Source organism: Solea senegalensis, linkage group LG7, assembly GCF_019176455.1.
Source record: "Solea senegalensis isolate Sse05_10M linkage group LG7, IFAPA_SoseM_1, whole genome shotgun sequence".
NCBI lineage: Eukaryota > Metazoa > Chordata > Actinopteri > Pleuronectiformes > Soleidae > Solea > Solea senegalensis.
The window spans coordinates 11,727,706-11,749,960 of NC_058027.1; the positions used below are offsets into that span (position 1 = coordinate 11,727,706).

General features: G+C 38.8%; 1 protein-coding gene across 1 annotated transcript; it reads right to left on the bottom strand.

Annotated features, from left to right (window-relative positions):
• Positions 1 to 842: 842 nt before the first annotated feature.
• Positions 843 to 15,520, bottom strand: LOC122772584 (aggrecan core protein-like). Its single transcript, XM_044030760.1, has 20 exons — positions 15,433 to 15,520; positions 15,250 to 15,341; positions 14,026 to 14,317; positions 13,553 to 13,727; positions 12,705 to 12,832; positions 12,310 to 12,603; positions 11,876 to 12,178; positions 11,569 to 11,743; positions 11,359 to 11,486; positions 10,920 to 11,213; positions 10,736 to 10,834; positions 10,258 to 10,634; positions 8,652 to 9,897; positions 7,927 to 8,004; positions 7,008 to 7,121; positions 5,397 to 5,555; positions 5,221 to 5,303; positions 4,148 to 4,292; positions 3,249 to 3,431; positions 843 to 3,155 (listed from the first exon to the last, which is right to left on the bottom strand). The coding sequence occupies exons 1-20, from the start codon at positions 15,518 to 15,520 to the stop codon at positions 3,082 to 3,084; spliced, it is 4,527 nt and encodes a 1,508-aa protein (XP_043886695.1). The 3' UTR covers positions 843 to 3,081.
• Positions 15,521 to 22,255: the final 6,735 nt, after the last annotated feature.

Here is a 22,255-nt window from a genome sequence, read left to right on the forward strand (position 1 = left end):
AATAATAAATGGATAAATGTTCACAGTCACTATCATCTTTATGTCTTTACTTTTCTTTGTTAATTATCAACCCCCAGAATGAAGACAAATCTCTCAAATAGTGAACTGTGTGGCTGCCCTATGATGATCAATGAGTACCATCAAACGTGTCTTGAGAAAGAAATACTTCAACTCATAGTTAACAATACATCACAGCTAAAGAAAGTCAAAACTCCTGCTCTAAAAAAATGGTTTACAGTGTCAGTGCCAGTGTTGCTCTCCAAACCATTAACAGCAAAAATTTGAACTCTGGTGCCTGATAAAGAGCTTGCTGTGATTGTGGTCCTTGCAACAAGATGTTATAATGGTTTGGGTTACAAACATGTCATAAACACTAACAAGTGCAATGTGCTTTCAGAACAGAGAGAGAAAAACTAATCATCCAGAGATCAGGGACAGGGAGGTGAACCACTGTGATGGGCGGGGTACAGAGGAGCTTTAAAAGGGACTATTCAGTCACAAGGCATCGGTGACGCCATGTGCAACCCGCCCTGCTCAGCAAATACAAATTTACTGTAATTTTATTATTCATATGAGTCAGTGTTGTTTCTGTGTACTTCAGCTGCTGCTACAGAAACACTGAGCTCACTGAGAGTCAGACGAAAAGGTGAAAGACGTGTTTGTTGTCTGTACCTGGAATACGTCAGTGGTGAATGCGCTGGAATGGTGGAGCTCTGAAGGATCTTTGCAGTTTCATTGTATACATTTTGCATGTGTAAACTAACATCTTGGCTGTGCTGTGTGAACAGAGATTAGAGAGACCAGAGTTTCAAAGAAAGTATAAGAGCCAAGTTATTCTTGTTTAACATTTATTGAATAAAGCATCTTCAGAGTACAAGAACTTAAAATTAGGTCACATGTAGGTTAATTCCATCAGGCAAGAATTAGGAAAACATTTGTTAATATATTATATAAGTTTATTTCTATCTCATATTTTATGTCTTCAAGGATAAGGCTGGTGTCTTTCTTAGTGTCCAGATCTCCCCTGAGAAGACATAAACCACAAAGCTCACTTTCATGTCTGTCTTTCACTAATTTCTTTCAGTGTGCATTATTGCATTATTACTGCAGTTTTTTATCAAACATCACAGTTAATGATTTTCAGCATTGAGCATTGGTGCTACAGTGAACAGTTGTAAAATTAACTGATGAAACTAGTGTGTCTGTGATGATGAGGTAAAGGAACACACACCCTTGTATACAGACTCAGATCTGTCTCGCTCTACGTGGTTTAGGTCTCTTCATGAGATTAGGGAGCTATGAAATATCACTAGGTTTATCCTATAAATCTGTGAATATAAAGGTTTATAGCACATTCATGTACAGCTTGAAATTGTAGTATTTGGCTTATCATTCAGCAGGCAATCGTATGTTTGATGGAGGCACAGCCCCCAGATTCAGCAACAATGACATAAAACAAGTGTATGAAATGAAAGCAGTCAAAAATGGAAAATAATAACACAAGGCAATGTTTACAGTGGTGTTTTTTTCCACTGAGGTTGCAAAAATGAAACAGATAAATACCAGGTTCATTAGATTCATTGCTCCACACAAACACTATGCACTGCACAGCCTTGTGGAACATGATGGTGATTTGGAAAAACACATAAAATAAAAGATGAAAAAAAACAGCCACATGGCAAACCGACAAACCAATTGTTCTGCAGATGAAATATGATTTATGGTGTCGTAAAGGATCTAGAAGAACTTGCTGCTCACAACCTCTCATTCAGCAGCCCTGAATCTTTTGTGTAACAATTACAGGCTCAGTCCGGCAGAAAAGTAAATTAAAGATTTGTGACTGGTTGGTTAATTATTATTATTATCAGACAGTTATGTGTTTTTTTGCCACCACTGTGGGAGGGGATTTTATTTGAAATAAAATCACATTCAGTAATGCCTAAAATGTCAAAATACACAATTGAATTAGTTGAAGTTAGGAAAGGTAATACAGAGTAAAGTGTGAAATAACACATTTAATGAATAGTATAATGAATAGTTGTGAAATATGCTAATTTACTACATGAGAAAAAACAGTTTTTCTATGAAATATGAAGCAAAATCTAGCTATATTAGCTAGCATAAATCTTTACTTCTCAACATTTCATTGTTGTATTGCTCCTATCATATGTCCTGTATCTATTCCTTTACATCTCCTTGAAAAGCAGTTTGAGCTGCTTTTTTGTCATAAATAATGCTATATAAATAAGTTTTATTGTTGTGCAAACAATTTGCTAATGTTAAATACTGCCATCACCTGTAATACTCACCACTTTCACAATCATTTCATTTAAATAAAAGCCTGATTAAATGTGGGTTGGAAAAAGTTCCTGCCTGCACAATATTTTCCTGGGGACTTGTACAAACAACATGCAGCAGGTAAATTAGCTGACTGGTGCAAAACAAAGCTGCCAGAAAAATGGCTGGCCTTTTCCACAGAGCCATACTACTTTAGTTGTAGCTGATTTATCTGTTTCAGATGTTATATCCCCAAAAAGAATTAGGCCCTCATTTCGGCTTTGATGATTTAGACTTCTCAACCCATTCACTCCCTGTTGTGACCTCAAAGAAGAAAGGTTTGTGTTTGACTACTTTCAATGTTTGAGCAAAAAAAACGATGAGCAGAAATCCCACTGACTGAGGAGTCATTGTCAAAATATGCGCCACTATCCCTTTTTAAACATTATTGTGTCTCTCCATCTCTCCAAAAGTTAAACACCAACATACACAAACAACCATTTATGTGGCTGTGATACAAATCTACAGCAGACTAGAGATACCAGGAATGATTTCACCAAATAAGATTATTTTACAATATATTCAATATAAAATAAACTCAAAAACAATAAAATTAATTAATTTAATTCAAATATATTAAGGGGCAGAGGACAGGGCATACAGCAGCCAAACAAATCACTTTACCATGATGTAGCACACTTTGTCTGGGCTCTCCAACAATATAACCTTCTCAATAATCTCCACTAAAATGGAAAATGGATTTTCGTGTACTGTAAATGTCCTTTTATAACAATATATTACTTTTTATTTTCCTTCTGAGTGAAGCTTGGCTGCCAGACTCTTGCTGCCCCTCCGCTGTATTCTTTTTCTGGTTTTCACTATGGCAAGGGAAAAACATGAGAAAAATTAGTTGTTATTGGAAAATAACATACTTGTTTTCTAAAATGGGGATCGACAAAGAGCAAACTCACCATCAGTACATTCCACCTGGGGCTTCTCCCACTGTCCGTCTGTTTTACAGTGAACCACTGGTGGGTGGCGCTGTTTAAATCCTGTGTTACACTGATACCGGATGATAGAGTTGACAGGATACTCCTCCCTCCTGTTACCAAACATGCGGGCATTCTCCACCTCTGGTGGGGCACCACAAAACACTGAGGGCAAAACCAGAAGCAACAGAGGAAAGTGTCAACATTTTCAAATACATTTCAACAGCTTTAACCAAACTATGAGAAGACAGTTAAGTGGCTCAGAGTATTAGCTCTGGTCTTTTCTGCTGGTACTGCTGTTCACGCTTTATTGGGCAAACCTAATTTGGATGAAGTCTCATACAACATGCACTTGTTTGTTCTATTCAGACCAGAATCTACAGGTCGCTTTTATTAATTGATAATAACAATAATAATAATAATAATAATAATAATAATAAATTCATTTATGTGGGTTAATTTGCCATGTGTATATTTCAACTGAGATCTAAAAATGTAAACAAATGAAACACACACACATGTAATTGGAACTTGTTAATTGTTATTCTTTTAAAAAAGTAATTCCATTACATTACTTGTTACTCCCCACCAACTAATTATTATTCTATTAGTTAGATTACAACCCATACCCTTAGTAATTGCATTTTTCTTCTATTATAAATTCTGATTTCATGTGCACCTCCGTGAGATTACCATTTGTGTTAAACAAACATTTACATTAACATGAAGTTAAGTGTGTGCGCACTGCAGATTAGTAGATTTGAGCCCAATAAAAGTGGAGCTAAACAGCTTTAAAAGGCACAACCCTCAGCACAGTTTTAAAGGCTTTTGCAAAAATACTTTTTCAGAACCAGAGTTTTGTGTGAACCATCCTACTGCACCTGGGCCTTTCTTGCAGGTGAACGGCAGGTGGTAGTTACAGGGCACATCATTCCACTGGCCGCTCTCGTGCCAGATCATCACTACACAGTCTTCTCCTAAGTTGACGTAATTATCTGGCTGGTTTGGTCTCCAGTTCTCGAATTGCTGAGGAAAAAAGAGAGTCATCATATACAGCACTATTGATTTTGTTACTGTTGAGTATATGTCCAGTCACCAACAACTAACAGCGATGAACGTATGATGATTTTATATGATGAGCTCCTGACTGTTCCTTGTAAAAACTAAATATTCACTTAACCCCAGTGGACTTCATTTCAAAATGTTTCCTGTTAGTTCCTGCTGATAAGAATGATGGAATGGCAGGAAAAAATAACAGACGAAGAAAAATTCATCAGTATTGTCCAAAATGTTTGTTTTCTGGTGTGTGTTGAAATGTCACCAGCTGGACTTCAGACCTCTTTCTGCAAAGCATCCAACAGCGTCTGAAGGAACACAGCCTATAATTCTTAGGCTACAGGTGTGCACAGGTGGGCACCAAGTTGAACCGTGCTTTTTCTTTTGCTGCTGCCTTCTTTTTTTAAAAGGTGTCTGAGTCAAAATTTGCAAAACCTGCAAATTTGCACTGGTATAAAAGCAGGACTACATTCCATCCATTACAAAAAAAAATCAGCCATTTTTTTCTTGCACCTGTTTGGTAAATACGGGTCTTTAAATAGACTCATGTGGGTTAAGACAGACATTGTTTGTATTTGGTCAAACAACAGCATGTTTGACTTCCTATACTTTGTACAGCAACTTTATTACAACACATAACACTTCACAACAATGTACAGTATGCTAAGTATTAGCTGGCTATAACAACCAAAAAGACCACAAGACAAATCTGAGCAGTTGAGCACTGCAACATCCAGGCTGAATCAAATATATGCAACAAAAATATAACCCTCTGGCATAAAATCCCTCTTTGAGAAGTCCGCTTCCTGTCAAAATATGAAATATGTTGGGAACCCATCCTAACATGCTATGCCGTGCCTTGTGTATGGGTGACATAGTGTTGTATGTTCTCACTCACCAGTGCCGTGCCATCTGTCCAGCGGAAGTCATTTTCTATTGTCTTATCATTCAGTCCAATCCACTGGTAGTCCTGAGCATTTGCTGTGACAGAAAATAAATGATTGACATGTATTAAGCCTTTTTTTCCCATCCTGTCTCTGTTGTCCATCTGTGTGGATCATAATAAACACTTACAATTCACAAAATCTTGCTCCTCTGGGGTGACAATGCTGACCAGGTGGGCGTTCAGGTCCCGGCAGCGATTCTCCGCATCCAGCCACATCTCTCTATCAGAGAAGTGTAGGTAGCAGTTCCCCTGAAACTTAATCCAACCATCTTCACACTGCTGTTCATCTGCAGCCGCAACACCAAGGAGTTAATATTGTGAAACAGGTCACATTAAGTATATATTTCACTTTAACATGCGTACTGAATTGTGAATTTCCACATTCACACCTAACAAATGGGTTGGAAAACTAAAGCAGAGCATATGCCTTTTGACTCCTCAGTGATTAGGAGCTGGTATAATGCTTGATTTTGTTCACAACCCAAGTCATTTTTCTGGTTGAAATACTCATGCTGGTTTTGTCAGTCAAAAAAAAATCCAAACAAGTTTCCCAATACAGAATGGAAAATTTCATATAATACCTAATTTTAGATGGTAGAGCTGAGTACAGCAGAAATGTATTATATGCTTTTCCCAAATGTTCCTTTTGGTGTAACATTCAATGGCTTCATTCATTCTCTTGCTTCTTCTTGATGATTCACTCAAATTACACGAGTCATATTTTTCCTCATGTAGTATTTAGCCATACTGACAAGCTTCATTGCACCTTTCATTTCTGATGAATGCAGTTGACGTACTGGTCCTGGGCAGGGTTAACAAGATTCCTCAACTTAAAATTAATGTTGAAATGAAAGCTGCACTATGTAACTTTTACTATACTAACAAATGTCCATGACATTCAAGCCACTGTCAAATGAATTCCCAAAATTGTGATTAAGTCACGATTCTCTCTGTGTTTCTTAGTATACCAGTGTTTTGTTTGTTTTTGTGTCTGTGGCAACTGTGCTGCACACAGAGTGATGATTTTTACTTTACATCAGCTAAGTTAGTAGATTGAGATGGCAGCAAAAGACATAAATATAATATATATAAATATACATATATATATATATATATATATATATATATATATATATATATATATATATATATATACATATGTCCTTTCAGAAAGCTCTGCAGGCTCACCCTGAGGAGTGGGGAAATTCTGATGTCACTGCTTGCTTTCTTGGTTGAAAATACCAAGAAGCATGCACGTGTGTATGTGTGCGTGTGTCAGAAAGCTGCAGCAGGAGAAGACATGTCTTCCTCACAGCAGTGTCTCTGTGACTCACTGCTGAGTCTCAGTTCATGTCTGTTATTAATACAGTAGGTGGTTTTTGTGCTTTAGATTATAACTGCTGAGAAACTATCAGACAAATCGTGAAATTATCTTACAATTATTAAAACTGCTGCTCAAGAAAGGAGCCTGAAAATGGATCGGTTGGTCACTGTTTTAAAAGGTAAAACACACAATAATTACTAAATTACTCTGGTAATGAAATATATATTTTTTGCTCAGTGTGTCTTTTCCTCTGTGGCCCAAGGCGGACCAGGGACACAACAGTTGCACAAAGGACTTTGCATTTTTAGAACCACAGTGAGTGCTGATGTTGTCTGCGGGGGAAGTTTAGCATCTTGCTCTGTTCAGTTGTTTTTGAGAGGCTGTTAGTATGTATTAGCTGAAGCTGATCTCGTACCGATCTCACAACGTTCCCCTCCGTAACTTGGCAGGCATAAGCATTTGTAAGAGTCTGCACTCTCCACACAGGTTGCTCCATTGGCACAAGGGTTGGAGTGGCACACATCTATCTCTGCAAAACAGGGAGCGGTTGACACTACTGTTTCAGCATGGGGTGGGGACGATGGGAAGTGCAAGGTGGGAGGGTAGACAGCAAGACTATAACAGCAAGACTATAACACATTTAGCATGGAGGAATTAGTGAACACACAGAAGTTGCTGCAACTTCTGATGCAGATTAATGCACAATGAGTCGTGAGCTTTGTTCATTTTCATAAACATTATTATTGAATGTCCTGTTTATGAAATGAGAATTTTGCTTATATTTACAACACTTGCATTTGTATCTGAATCTATGATTAGTTGCAGCAGAATATCAGTATTTATATTCCAACAGAATGAAAGCACCCATAATGCCAAAGGCATATGGGTTTAGCATGCATACAGCAGATGCAGTGTACAGGCACAGCAGACCAAAAACAACATATAGACTGAAGGCAGTTGTGATAAACACGAAAAAACAGATGTGATACAACCTCATAGCAGAGTTATCTTTTGACAAACACTCTGAGATTCAAAATGCCATACAGACATAGAGGAACCCACAGCCAGACAAAGACAAAATGCAAACAAAACATTTTAAAGAAAAAAGTCAAATCAGAGTAACACAAAACATAGCAAAATGAGATGCAAAACACATCAGGACAAAACAGTTAGGAGAGAGAAAAATAAAGAATACAGATACATGTCACTGGTGAAGTGTGTTAAATCAAACCGTCATCACACAATACTGAATTCAGTCATTTTAAAGACAGAAAGAAATGAAAAGGATTAAAGGAGGATTCTAAAAAGCCACATGTTAGTGTTTTGGGACTCACCATGGCAGAGAGCAACCCCATCCTCTTCTGTGCATAGAGCAGCACCACATGGATTGGGATTGCATGGGTGGAATCCACCTGACAAACAAATTCAATCATTCAGACATGTTCCACTTCATACATAGGATATTAATATAAAGAGATATTCATCTCATTTACAGCTCTATCAAGTGGTGGTATTACCACTATTTTGAATTAATCAAAAATTAAGAAATAGCAATTTGGATTAAAAAATGTATGCTAAGTGTAGAGTAGTGCACATAAAATGAATAAAATGGTAAAAGCACCAAATAGATTTATGCTAGAGATGACTAGTCATGTTTTTTTACGCATACCATGTAGACATTTGACGGTAATAATAATCCATATTTTATCAGCTATGTTCTGTCTTTATCTTGAGTTAATTTACAGTTTTTAAGTCCTATAAAATGCAATTGCAAAGTGCAAATGCAAATGCAGTTAATGAATACACAGCAACAAAACAGCATACATTTAGTGTTGATCAATTATTTTCCAAAAAGAGGTAATCATATCAAAAAGACAAGAAATTGTCTCTTGACCAACTGTGTTGAACTGTTGAGCAATTATTCAAAATGTGCAGAACACACACCTCATCCCAATCCAAACATCCTCTCTTTTGCAGAATACAAGTCAACAAATTAACAAATTAATAAGGTAATAAGAAAATATTATGTAAAATATGATAATAGAAAAGGTTAGGCTACCTTCTACTGTTTTTCCAACGATGCCTGGTGTCTGCACAGAGGCTGGTGTATCTGTGGTGGGAGGAGCAGCCAATCCTGCAGGGGCGAGTGCATGCCCATGGGTCCCATAGACATTATCAATGGTCTTTGATATGTCAACCTTAGTAAGGACTTTCTCTGATCCTTTACTGCCCTCTGTGACTGTCCATTGGCTGGATGGCGAAGGCAACACCACCTGTGGTAGATCTCTAGAGGAAACACCTGAGGAAATGCCACTGGCTGTGGACGTGTAGTAGTCTCCACTGCCAGAAAAGAGGCCACTGCTGCTACTGCTACCTTCTCCACTGTACTCCACTGAGCCCTTTCCATGCTCCATAGACAATATAGTATCTCTGGATACCTCTTTCGTGAAATCCCCACTCAAAAATGATAAACTGCCTTCGTCTCCACTTGTAGAAGACTCTGATCCAGACATTCCTGATCCGGACCCAGAGATGAAACTTGCGCTTCCAAATCCAGACAAATGTTCACCACTCCCTTGCCCAGAATTGTAAAGTAAAAACCCAGAGGCCTCCTGCTCTCCAGAGGATGACACAATAAGTTCTGTGAAACCAGATCCCACAAAAGTCATGCCTGAGAAGAACCCTGAGTCACATCCAGAGGCTGAGCCACTGTGATCCCCACTGAGAATCCCAGATCCTGAGATGTCTCCTGAGCCACTGAACAGCAGTTGGTCCTCACCAAGCTCATACTCCTTGTGGGTACTTGGAGTGGATGCATCAATAATTTCATCACCTATGAAAAAGATTTGAGCATTTTCATTTCCTGAAAGCTCTCCTGAGTATCCACTAGCACTTCCAGAGAATAATCCTGATGGGAAACCACTGAACCCAGAAAAGTCCTCACTGGTAATGAAACCAGAAGGAATGCCAGAGTGTTGCCCACTTTCTCCAGAGCTTTCAGTGGCAGAACCACTCTCTGCAGAGCTGAACCCTGATCCAGATAAGTCCCCACTACCACTAATCACTCCAAACCCTGCTTCAAGTAAAGGAACAATAAGAATCCCTGCACTCCCCTCTCCAGCTTCTTGGGGTCCTCCTGAAAATGAGCCTTCTCCATGGTCAGTGCTGTCAATGCCTGAAAAGATAACAGCAATGCCAGATTCTTCTCCACTAAGACCTGATCCAGAAGCATCTACACTACCAAGACCAGATTCTCCACTGGACAGTTCAGCACGTGCACTACCAGCAAGTTCTCCAGAGGAAACCTGGTCCCCAGACCCAGAGATGTTTACAGAAATAACCTTTTCTCCAGATCCAGACAAATCCCCAGAGGCAAAGTGGTTTCCAGAGCCAGACAGATCTCCAGAGGCAGACATATCTCCAGATATAACCTGGTCTCCAGATCCAGACAGATCTCCTGAGAAAGCCTGGTATCCAGAGCCAGAGAGGTCTACAGAAATAACCTTGTCTCCAGATCCAGACAAATCTCCAGAGGCAAAGTGGTTTCCAGAACCAGACAGATCTCCAGAGGCAGACATATATCCAGATATAACCTGGTCTCCAGATCCAGACAGATCTCCAGAGAAAGTCAGGTCTCCAGAGCCAGAGAGGTGTACAGAAGTAACCTGATCTCCAGATCCAGACAAATCCCCAGAGGTAAAGTGGTATCCAGAGCCAGACATATCTCCAGAGGTAAAGTGGTTTCCAGAGCCAGACATATCTCCAGATATAACATGGTCTCCAGATCCAGACAGATCTCCAGAGGTAACCTGGTCTCCAGAGCCCGAGAGGTCTCCAGAGGTAACCTGGTCTCCAGAGCCCGAGAGGTCTCCAGAGGTAGCCTGCTCTCCAGAGCCCGAGAGGTCTCCGGAGGTAGCCTGCTCTCCAGAACCAACATGACCCGAAGAGGCAGTGTCGACAGCAGACCCAGAACCTAGGTCTGCTGAGCCTGAACCAGAGCCAGACATTTCCACAGGGATAGGAAGGGTGATAGAGTGTTCAACTAAAAATAGATAGTTAAAAGGAAGTGTAAGAAATATAGAACATTAAAGGCAAATTCAAACAGTTAAAAAGTATGTTTTGCATGATTTAATTAGATCTTACCAGGCCTCAAAAAATCAGTAATGGATGTTAGGTTTAAGAGGGCCTCCTGGATATCTGTGATGTTCAGTCCAGTTTCATTTGCAATAAGGAAAATGTCAGCTGTGGGTATTAAACAATACATGAAAACATGTTGAATAAATTACACTGATGAATAATGAGCAAGTTCAGTAGCAACAGTAATTACCTCTGAAACAGTATGCATCAAACCTGGCACTATGATCAGGAAAATGTGTCTGGTTAGGGTTGGTGTACACAGTGTGCACTTTTGATGTCCCTGCTCCACATTCAGCACGGGGGTTGTTGATGGGATAACGAACACTTCCGTCCACTAGCCATCCAGCACGGCACTTGTCAAAACCCATCCTCCATGCTGCGTATAGCTGTCCAGTGGAGGCCAATACTGCGTGTTGCTCTCGACAGCTGGAAGATGCCTCATCATATGTGAAACCCTCAGCGGCTCCCACATGGAAAACCTCACCTAAGGAGTACACAAGAAAGAGTTAATGAAAAACGTGAGAAAAGAAAAGTGTGTCATGTGACAGAAAGTAGATTGATGATGACCAGTCTGTTCTTGGATTTTATAATACAGGGTATTTTCTCAAGCAAAACTATGTATTTTGTACCTTTGAGCCCATCAATGTAGCAGTACACATCATATCTCTCATTTGCTGGCCTTAAACCATAAGACCGAACTCCGGGTTTGTCTCCCAGATCCCCAGCGCATTTATCTTTGGGGAAAACAATAGGATATCTGGAAAAGAGTGAAAGTGATCAGCTGCTAAATCTTGTTCATGACAGGAATCTTCTTATCAAAAAAGAGATTTAAAACTCACCTTACGGTCTGGTCCAGCAACCATCCTGCATCACACTGGTGATATCCAGCCTCATAAGCTGCATTGAGTTGCGCTAGTGTGGCTATTGAGGCTCCAGTGCTCTGACAGGCCAGCTGAGCCTCAACAAAGGTGAATGCATACCGACCAGGGCTTGAGTGGTAATGGAAGACCACACCTGAATACACAAATGAGATGAATGCTTGTGTGTTGGAATCATTCTATGTTTACTGAAGAAACATTACTTTTATCACCCACTTAATTTAATATGTGATGAATCATGGCATGTATCAACAGCTCTACAACTAACCATTTGGAGGCATCACATAGCCTTTGCTGGGATCCCTCCCTACTTCAGGCCTGGCGGTGACTGATTTTATCAGGTCAGTGATAAGGTCAGTGACAGTGGGTGGCTGTGGCAGTGGCAGCTCAGTGGGGCTGCCCGTGAAGGTGAAGTCCACAACGGTGGGTCGCTGAATCTCCACCTCCCCGACTGCCTCACTTTCTGTTGTTGTCCTCCTGAGGAATACCTCTGGGGTCTCTGTCACCGATGTAACACTCAGTACACCACTTCCCTCCTCGATGTCACCTGAAGCTTCATCATCTGGAGACTCTGAAGGTGATGAAGGACAGAAATAACTGGTAACTAGGCCATTGAGTTAATTGAGGTTACTGTAATGTTCATAAAAACTAATGTGAGACAACATTTGCTTTGTGACATTGTACATTTTAATAATAGCTTACCTGTGTAGCAAAAACAATCATAGCGGGATTCAGGCAATGGATATCCAGTCTGATTAGTATGGAGGTAAACAGTTCGCACCCCCAGGAGACCCCCTCCACACTGTGGCCGACGAATGTTGATGGGATAGCGGACACTCCTGTCCTGCAGCCAGCCAGCATTACAAACATCCATCCCACCCTGCCAGGCAATGTAGAGCTGACCTGTGGTGGCCAGCCGAGCTCCCTTATTAGAGCATGCTGCCTCTGCTTCAGAGAAGCTGAACTTTTCTGCAGAGGCAGTATAGAAAACTCTGCCTGTATCACAGGAGATAAAGAAAAGTAGTGAATGAATGAACTTACACCGGAGGATGTTAGAAGAATGAAGAATCCCCCAAAGCAAGGTATGTACAGTATACCTGTCATCTTCTCTGCGAAGCAGTAGACATCATAAGTCTCATTCAGACCTCTCACTCCATATGTCCTGACTCCAGGCAATTCCTCTTTGTCACCATAGCAGTTCACACGAGGATCATGGATTGGGTATCTTTGTTAACATGTAAAAGAGCTTTGGTTTATTTACAATAAAAAAATACACCCCTGTATTTATTCAATATCAGAACTGGAATATGAACTTGTAAAAAGGAAGATGTTAAAACATTCCCAGTTTTTGCTTTACAGTGACATTTACTTCTGTACAGAAACTTCTAAACCTGCTTTTTCCTCAGACACTACATTTCCGACACCATAACATGCTCATTTCTGCAGATGACCATGAATTATTTAACTATACAACCTTCAATCTACCACAAAGGAGTGTTTTCAAAACTGCCTATGAATGATGCAAATATGCAACATAATTATACAACCATTTCTCTCTCTTAGTTTTAGCCTTAAGCCTTTAAGTTTTTTTTAAAGTCTAAAGTAAAATAATGTTGCATATTTTCAATTAAATTTCAGTGTCAGGGACCTGTCTCCTTCTTTCTTATTCCAAGCTACAGATAGCAATACTGTGTTAAAGTATAAATAAATACATAAACAAATAGATACATATAGAATTAATGCAATATTGATACTACTTTACAAATCAGGCTTTATTCAATTTTGTAGTTGAGTAAAATGTGTAGTTTTACCTTCTGTAATGTAACTTTTTATTGTATCGAACTATTGCTGTAGGGTGTGCCATTTTTAGTTGGACAGTGTTGAATTGCCCACTCTGTTAAACAATAGTAGTAGAGGAAAGCCTCCCATCACATGGCAAACTGACCTGACTGTCTGATCAGAGAGCCAGCCAGCATCACACTGATGGAAACCATCATCATATGCTGCTTGGAGCTGTTCAGGTGAAGCCATGACTGCACTGTTCTGGTTGCACACTGCCTTTGCTTTTTCAAAAGTCAAGGTGTAGCGACCCATGATAGCCCGGTAGTGGAACACAATACCTGGGAAGACAAACAAGCACTTTATTATATATAAAAGGTCATTTAATTTAAAGGTGAAAATGTCATAATGGCAATAACCACAGAACAAAATTTTAATTACATTCAAATTACAATTTAAAATTAAAAACGCTTACAGATGTTTTCTGTATGACTGAATATCTTTGACAGAAATTGAGCCAAACCCATGTACCTTCAGTTAGCTGATAATATGACTTCATTATCAATATGGAATATTATAATATTACCATATGGTGAGCTAATTCTTCACATATCCCTTATAACCTGTTACCTCACATACCTTGAACCTGCACATGGACGATGTCATGATTGTCCTCTATGCCATGCTGAACCTCACAGCGATACACTCCCGTATCACTGGATCGTAGCTCAGATATCTGGATACTGACATTTGTTGGGGTTTCAGGATAGCCCAGCAGCTGAACTCTGTCCAGATAGCTCTCTGTGATACGTACTTTTCCCTCCAAGGCTACAAGTACAGTTGTGACTTTTTCTTTGGTGACAAGACTCCACTTGATGCGATGAGACAAGGGGGCAATGGTGGGAGCTCCTGGGTCTAGGACAGTTAGGTCCTACAAAACACACAGTTCCTGCCAAATTATTTCCTTGGTTCACAATTTGTAACACACATATCTAAGAAATCTAATTAAATAATTACATATAACATATCAGTCCCCGTTCAAATCATTTGTAACTTTATAACATGACAAACATTTCATAATGTCCAATTTATACTCTATGGCTGGGACAGCAGCGTGACGTGAGATTTATTAGTACTCAATGGAACTTTAAAAGGAAATGTGAGGATGCTTTACAACAAGGTTTGTAGATTGGCACAAATTGCTTTCCTCACATGTTTTCTATTCCTTGTCTGCTTTCCATCTGAATCCCTGCATGTTTCTTCCCCCCCAAAAAATTGTGATTTTGATAAACTGACCTCTTGGTGGGTTTCACTTTTTCTGGTTGTTTGTATTGCATTTATGTATGAACCCTTAAATATGAATTGACACATTTTTGGCAATTGGGGCAGAAAGAGTCTCCAACAAGTGCACAGTTCCACATCACCAAAGCAAAGAGTTGTTGGAAAAAGTATCAGCAAACTAGCTGCAACACACAGCAACATTAAAAATAATTTTAGCTCTGTTTTTGGTCACCACCAGCATCTGCTGGGAAGTTATATTCCTTAAGCTGCTTTAACTCAACTAAAAACATCAGTAGCTACTCTGTTGTTTGGAAGAGTTGTTTGATGATGCAGTAAAAGCATAAAACCCAACCCATATAGTCAATGTACTGTTAATCATATGAGCTAAAATAGTCAACGAAGTTTCATATGGTTGCAGAGTGAGGTGGCAATCATTTGTGGATGTGGAACTGTGACCCCTGACATTCCATACATTTGGATTAAAACATTCAGTAAACATTAGTAACATTACTTGGAACACTCACTTTGTCCAGAGTGTGAGCGCTACACAATTTAACTTTGCAAAAGCTTTAAATTGCATACCTCAAAGTGACATGGTAGTACTAATGTTCCTCCCAGTAAAGGACGCTGTTGGCCCTCCAGAGGAATACTCACAATAAGCACATCCTCTGGGTCTGTGAAAGAGAGAAATCAGCTCACTGACTACCATTACATGCTCCAGTCCACCATAAACCATAAATTGTATCACAATACCAGAGATCTCACCCATATTGGATTGCTCCTCATAAACATAGTCAAAGGTTGCTGAGATGACACTCAGATACATTGACAGCAGTACAGTCCACCGTATCATATTTTACCTGAAAATGAACAAAGGATAGATGAGCAAAATCTAAGTAATTACGATTATGAGTAAAACATAATCAACTTCTCAATTTTCCTGATGGCCTCGTAAAAATTCTTGTTGTGTTTCTATGGTTTATATTATATCATAATAACACTCAAACAGTTTAAATTTTATGAAGAACTACACTACACAAGGACCACATGGTTGGTGTAGTGGTTAGCACTCTTGCCTTTGCAGCAAGAAGACCTGGGTTCAAGCCCTTGTTGGAACAAGAGCTTTTCTGCATGGAGTTTGCATCTCCCCAGGTGTGCATGGTTTATCTCTGGGTTCTCCGACTTCCTCCCACAGTCCAAAAATATGCACTCTAAATTGACCATAGGTGTGGCCCTGCGATGGACTGGCGAACTGTCTAGGGTGTGAACCCGCCTATCGCCCTATGTCACCTGAGGTTGGCACAGCGCCCCTATGGTAGATAATGGATGGATGGATACACCACACAAAATTCCCCAAAAAATGTCTTTGTTTCAATTTTTTCAAATAAATATGCTTCAGTATTCATTTAAATGACATGTCAGTGTTGTGTCTGTTTTTTATCTACAATTTAGGTTCTTCAGTGAAACACATCATTTCAGAATAAAACTACCTGGATGAAATGAGTGAAACAAGAAGAGAGCTTTCTGAACACTTGTGTGTTAGCCGTGCTGTTGGCCTACTCCACACACTGTTCTTTCAGCCGCTGCGGTGAGGTCCACTCCCACAGAGACTCTGGGGCCCATAAGACCTGATCTGTTCCCCCTGAAGTCGGTGTTATGGCAGCTCTGACGACACCCGGTCCTATGAAAACAGCGAGGTGTATGTTCCAGTGGCCTGCCTTTCCATCACATCTCAACACTGCTTTCATTCAGACAGGAGATTTGGGGAAGTGTGAGACATGATGGGAGGAGTCACAGGCTAATGGTTGTGACAGGGCTTTCATCCTTTTAACTGTAAATCTACAAAGAAACATTGCTTATGTGCTCAATAATACTTTGATCATAGTCTGTTTATCAAAGAGATACTTTAAAATATATCAAACACATCTTAGATGCAGTGTGAATAGTACTGTAATATCCTTCAAAATCCTTCAATCTACTTCAAAATCAAATCAGTATGACATTCTCAAAGTGGCTTTGTTTATTATGAAAGGCAATAAAAATGTTAAGTGACTAATATTTTTGGAATGTTTTTGTTTATTGTGAAGTAGGTATGTTTTAGTTTAACTGATGCAGTTTTTTGTTTGTTTGCTGTTGGTTTTCGTTGTTTTGTTTCTTCATTATATTCTAGTTCTTTTCAGACATGCAAAAATGATGCTGAGAGGTTCATGGTCTAGTAGAATTACTGTGAGAATTGCAAATCAATGTTCTTCTTACCTAAGCTACACTTGTAAATGTCTTTTCTGGTAAATGTCTTTTCTGTCTCTGATGAAACGTTAGGTTAAAGTTTATTTCTAAACTTTATTTCTAAAAACAATCCCAAATGACCAAAGTGCATCACAAACAATACAAATACAATATGCATTATGGATCAAAATAAATCCAGGGTGGTAGATTTGAGAGTCTTTTTATCCAGTTTTACAGACAAAATAGATTAACAAATGCAGCAAATAATATTATATTAAGGATTGATGTTAGATGATAAAATGGTAAGACACATATTTTCTTACCTGTTGCCTCCACACCTGCTGAAGTCCAGCTCTTCCTCTGTGGTGTATTTTGTGGTCACTGGAGCTCTGGGTTGCCAGGTTGTGAGTTTAAAAGTCCCTCTGAGCAGCAGCAGCAGAAACACAGAGTTCAGGATAACTGGCTGTGTGCAGAGTGTGTGTGACCATGTCTGGCTGTCAAAGCTCAGAGGGGAAAACACCTCTGTCAAGCTGCTCAGAGTGAAGTATGAGGGGGAGCTCTCATCACTGCCTTCAAAATAAAAGCAGACTGCTTTTCATTAATGTAATCCCTTCTTATCGACAAATGAGCAGCATTTAGAACAAGATGAGCTGTTGAAGAATCATTCAGCAGTTGTTCATTTTTACACTTGGGAGTTTGAGTGATGGGATCTTTATGTCTTTAAGATGGGGTTAGGTCATATTTTTACTAGCTTGATAAGCAGAAACAGTCGTGTGTAGCAGTTGCCAATTTATTTCAATAGGTTCAAAAGGTATTTGAGGTTCAGTTCATCAGTGTTATCTATAACCCAGGGTTTTGAAAAAAATATTTTTCAGTTTCATTTAAAGCATGTTAATTTAAAGTTTCACATTAAATGTGAAACTTCAAATGTTGTGCTATGGGCTGTTTTGAGAGGCTATATTAATTTTGGTCCAAGATTTTATTTGATTTTATTACAGCACTAGCACAGTGAACACTGAGTGGGCAAAAAACAAGCAAAAAAAAAAACCAGGAGTTGCTAAATGTAGCAGTTAACAATTAAATATGTTCTGTTGCATGTGTTATCATTCAGTTTAGATACTGTAAATGCCAGACTGATTGACATGCAATGCACATTTATTTTGGGAAATATGACATGTGGGTTATTGCCTCAAGAAATGTAACATTCAATTGTGGTAGAAAATATTGACACTATCAAATTGCAATAGATTCACAATAAATAAGAATTCAAATCAAATTGGCACTCAAATGTCTTGATACAATGACATTTTTACCGTGACAAAAGCACAAGCTCAAACAATTACAAACAAGAAAACAACTATTCCCTCCTTTGTTGATCCCCATTGGGCTCTTTAAAGCATTTGGGAGTGTGATGCCTCGCCCCTTTAACTGCTCTTCAACTATTTGCATTCACTAAATTAAGAAAAAAAAAAACTAACTGGAGACAAAGCTGCTCTTTCATCCAGGTACTAAGCGCTCATTGGGCAGGAAACAGCAATTACAGATCATTTACATGCCTAAAAATGTTAAAGCTATGGAGCCACATGAACCTTACTAAATTAAAATTGAAGTACAGACTGAGTTTAAGTGGAATATAAGGACAATCATGCTCTATTTCAACAGCAGCACAATTTCTTTCCTTTTTAACCATTTATGCTTTTTGGTGAACTGAAATCATTAGTGATGTTTTAATCTATAATCCTCTCCCCTCTGTAACGTCATGTGAATACTGTGCTCACAGTGTGCCTGCAATTGTTCTCTACTTTTCTCAGCAATATTTAGAATTTTCCATTTCTAGCATATTTGTCCAGGGTATTTAAGGTAAGATGTGTCTACAGAGAGGGCTATTTATACTGGACATGGGGTCAGGGGAAATGACTAAATTGTTTGACTAACTGAAGAAATTCACTCCAGCCCCACCCCAGAAAACTGTGGACAAAATAGAGCTGTTCTGTTGCATTGCAATGATGCAACAGCAAACAGAAAGTTATTGTTTGTCTGTTGGTGTAAGGGACTACTCTTAAGGTTTTTTGTATTCAGTCAATGACAGTGGTGATCACAAGGAGAGGAGGAAATACATTTGGGTGAAACTGGTCACAAAGCTGTATTTAAGAATTAAATAGTATAGGAACAGCAAAACAGTTCAACAATATATAAGTCCACCTTGACTCTTTGCATTCAGGCCGCTTTTCCTGAGATTTTCCAAGTTGATAGACAAACAAAACTTACTGCATGGTGTTGGGGTATAGGTTCAGTATGTTAAGTATACGCAGAAACACATCTGCAGTTCTGTGTCTGAATGGAATTAAAAAGTAGTTACACACTACAAAGATTTATCTCTGCAATTCTGGCATCAAAGATAAAGACAAATTCTTATCTATACTAAAAAGAATTTTTGACTGATGCACACGTTTGATAAAAGTGATGTGATTTCAGCATGTGATGAAATTTGGTAGGATGAATACTGCTACTGTTAAATCAGTTTGTTAAACCTGCCATGTGGATAGATGAGAAATTTGATGCAGGCATTCATGTTCCCCACAAAATGAGATGACGATATATTGGTGTTCACAGGCAACATCTTATCGACTGTGTCACATTTTAAAATCTACTTTAATTAATTTTTTACTTGATTGCATTGGCCTGTGATTAAAATTTCAGTCTCAGGCAAGAAAAAGTTAAGGCGGGTTATTTTGTTAATGATTAAAATAAGAAGTCAGAGAAATGTGTACAGAAGAAGTTGATGATAAAGAATGGACTGATATTTTTCAACGCACCTTGTGCTTGAAATCTAATAAGCTCCAAAAGAAGCTCACCTGTAACTTGGTGCACAAAGTTTGACTGTGGACTTTTAAAGTCTGTTTGATTCAGTGGTCAACACATCAAAGCCACAAGAAAGGTTTCCCAAATATTAAGCTTAAGTGTGCTGGTTCATGCATGTCCACTTGAAATGAAAATGAATAGTTATTCTGTGGACTTGAGGTTGTCGGTGACAGAACACTGTTTCCTTTTCACCAGAGCACACAGACTTTCTTCTACCTGAAAACATAGCTGATAAAAGACAACATCCACCAGAAGCCAGCTGACGTTTACTCCACACCCAGAGCCATTAACCACTATGTGACTCTCATAGGTGCAGGGCTGCTCGGACACGTGCCATCACCCACTGAAAGAAGTCTTGTACATGTTTTTTATATGGCTTTCTGCCACCATACACACTTAAAACAGGACATGTTCTCTCATAGTGTTAAAATAACTAAGCTACTTTAAAGCGCCATAATAAATTGAGTTTCTTGAGTAACTGTTTTTCTGATTTTTCAGCAGTTTTGCTTGACACAGAGGTACGGGTTAAACTGAAAGATGCACCCACATGATATTTTATAAAGCACTTTTAAGCAAAGTGATGTTCTCGAAATAGCCAAACAAAAACAAAAACAATTTCTTCCTGGTACCTTCAACATCATGGGTGACTCCTTAAATTAAAGGGGGCTTTGTGAGCTGTTGTTGAATAAATATGATGGGTGCTAATCAATTAATGTGGGCTCTGGGACATTTGGTAATATGGAGTTGCTGATGCTATCTAAAAATAATTAGTGGCAAAAGAATAGAAGAAAGAGAGGGATTTTATTTTTCTGTGCAAAGCACTATAAAAAGGGAAAGGCTGCATCTCAGCTTGAATAGAAGTGATGAATGACCAGGTTATGTCTTTGTGTTCTATAAAACTAGTTAAAAACAATAGGGTAGCACACAAATGTGTTCGTGTAGGAGTCCAGAAACTGTCCATGATGACAATTTTTCCATGTAGAAATGACAGAGTTGTAAGACAAACCTTATCATTTGTATTTAATTTGGCTAAAATATCCATTTGCTAATCATTTGTAATTGAGTGATTTGTGAACCCCCAGGGGGTCCCAACTCCTAGTTTAGGATTTAAATGAGAAATTAACCTTTAGTCATATTAGAATGTAAATAGAACTGTCCACTTATTGCACCTTAAGCTATGAGCTGAGGGTTGCTTCGTCCACATTTGTTGCTAAATGCTGCATAGTTACATACACTTTGACCAGTCCCTGCAGGGACCTATAGACCAAAGCAACCAGACACAGCACACATATTGTCTTGAACTGGCACTGCATTCATAATTCAATTCCTTGACCTGGTCTGACCTGTTGTTGTAAGGCACAGAGAGTGTAACACTCCTGACTATGGCAAATGGAAGCCATATGAAGGTGGTAGGCAGCAGAGCTACTCTTCACAGAGAGCCTTTGTAAAAGCAGCTGGGGTTTGGTGAGGGTGAAGACAGGATCATTTACTGTAGACAAATGTAACAGATAATCTGCCTCTTTACCTCACACACCATACTCTAAGTTTAATTCCAAGTGAATAAAGAGACCTAGTGATGCAACACAAAAAACATCTCTGACTTTCGTGTAAATTACTTGCTGTTTTTATATTCTAAAAAAGAAATGCTGATGTAAAAGGAAATTTTTATTTTACTCTATTTGTGCAAGTGGAAGGGGCCCCCGCCTCTACATGTACAGTTTGTTTATAGAAGAGCCTTGTTTGCACTCTGTTCACCCAACCATTAATGAAATATGTCTTTCATAAGGAGTATAATGAACCTCTATGACCCCATAAAGTTCAAAGCAGCCACTCCACACAAGTATGTATGTAACCAACACGGAGGCAAACAAATAGAGTCAGGTTTGCACAGGGATGTTCAGACATAATGACATCAACATTAAAACCTACATACACTAGCAGTCAGTGGGTAGTTTGCTCTGTTGTCTCTCTTCTGAGGAAGGACATGGCCACCTTTAAAAAATGCTGAGATGGAAAACATGTCAGAACACTCTAAGAAAGTTATTCAGTAGTGAGACTTATTTTGCTGTGGTTTATAAGTACCATTGAAGGTTGTAGATTGTCTCTGTTGTCCTTGTGCATCCCTTTTTTATTTCTTATTCGCTTTTGTTGTTCTGCACCCCTTTTCATCTCTTTGTAGACAATTTGTGTTCATGTCTTTATGCACATTTTTTTGTCACTCTGCTTGAATCATTTTAATCTTTTTTTTAAATGTATTTATTGCATTTTTTTGTAGGTATTTTTGTTTTTTCTCGGTGGCATTTAGCATTTCTTCCTGTCTGTTTGTTGATTACAGTGCATCACTGAACATCAGGTGGATATTTGCTTCAAGTTGTATTCTAATGTAGATAATTAATTGTTTATTATACAATATGTGTTAGATTTGTGAATAGTTTACATATTGCATTACCTAAAATGTGACCGACCGATCATTTGGAATGAAATTGTGGATAATCTAAAA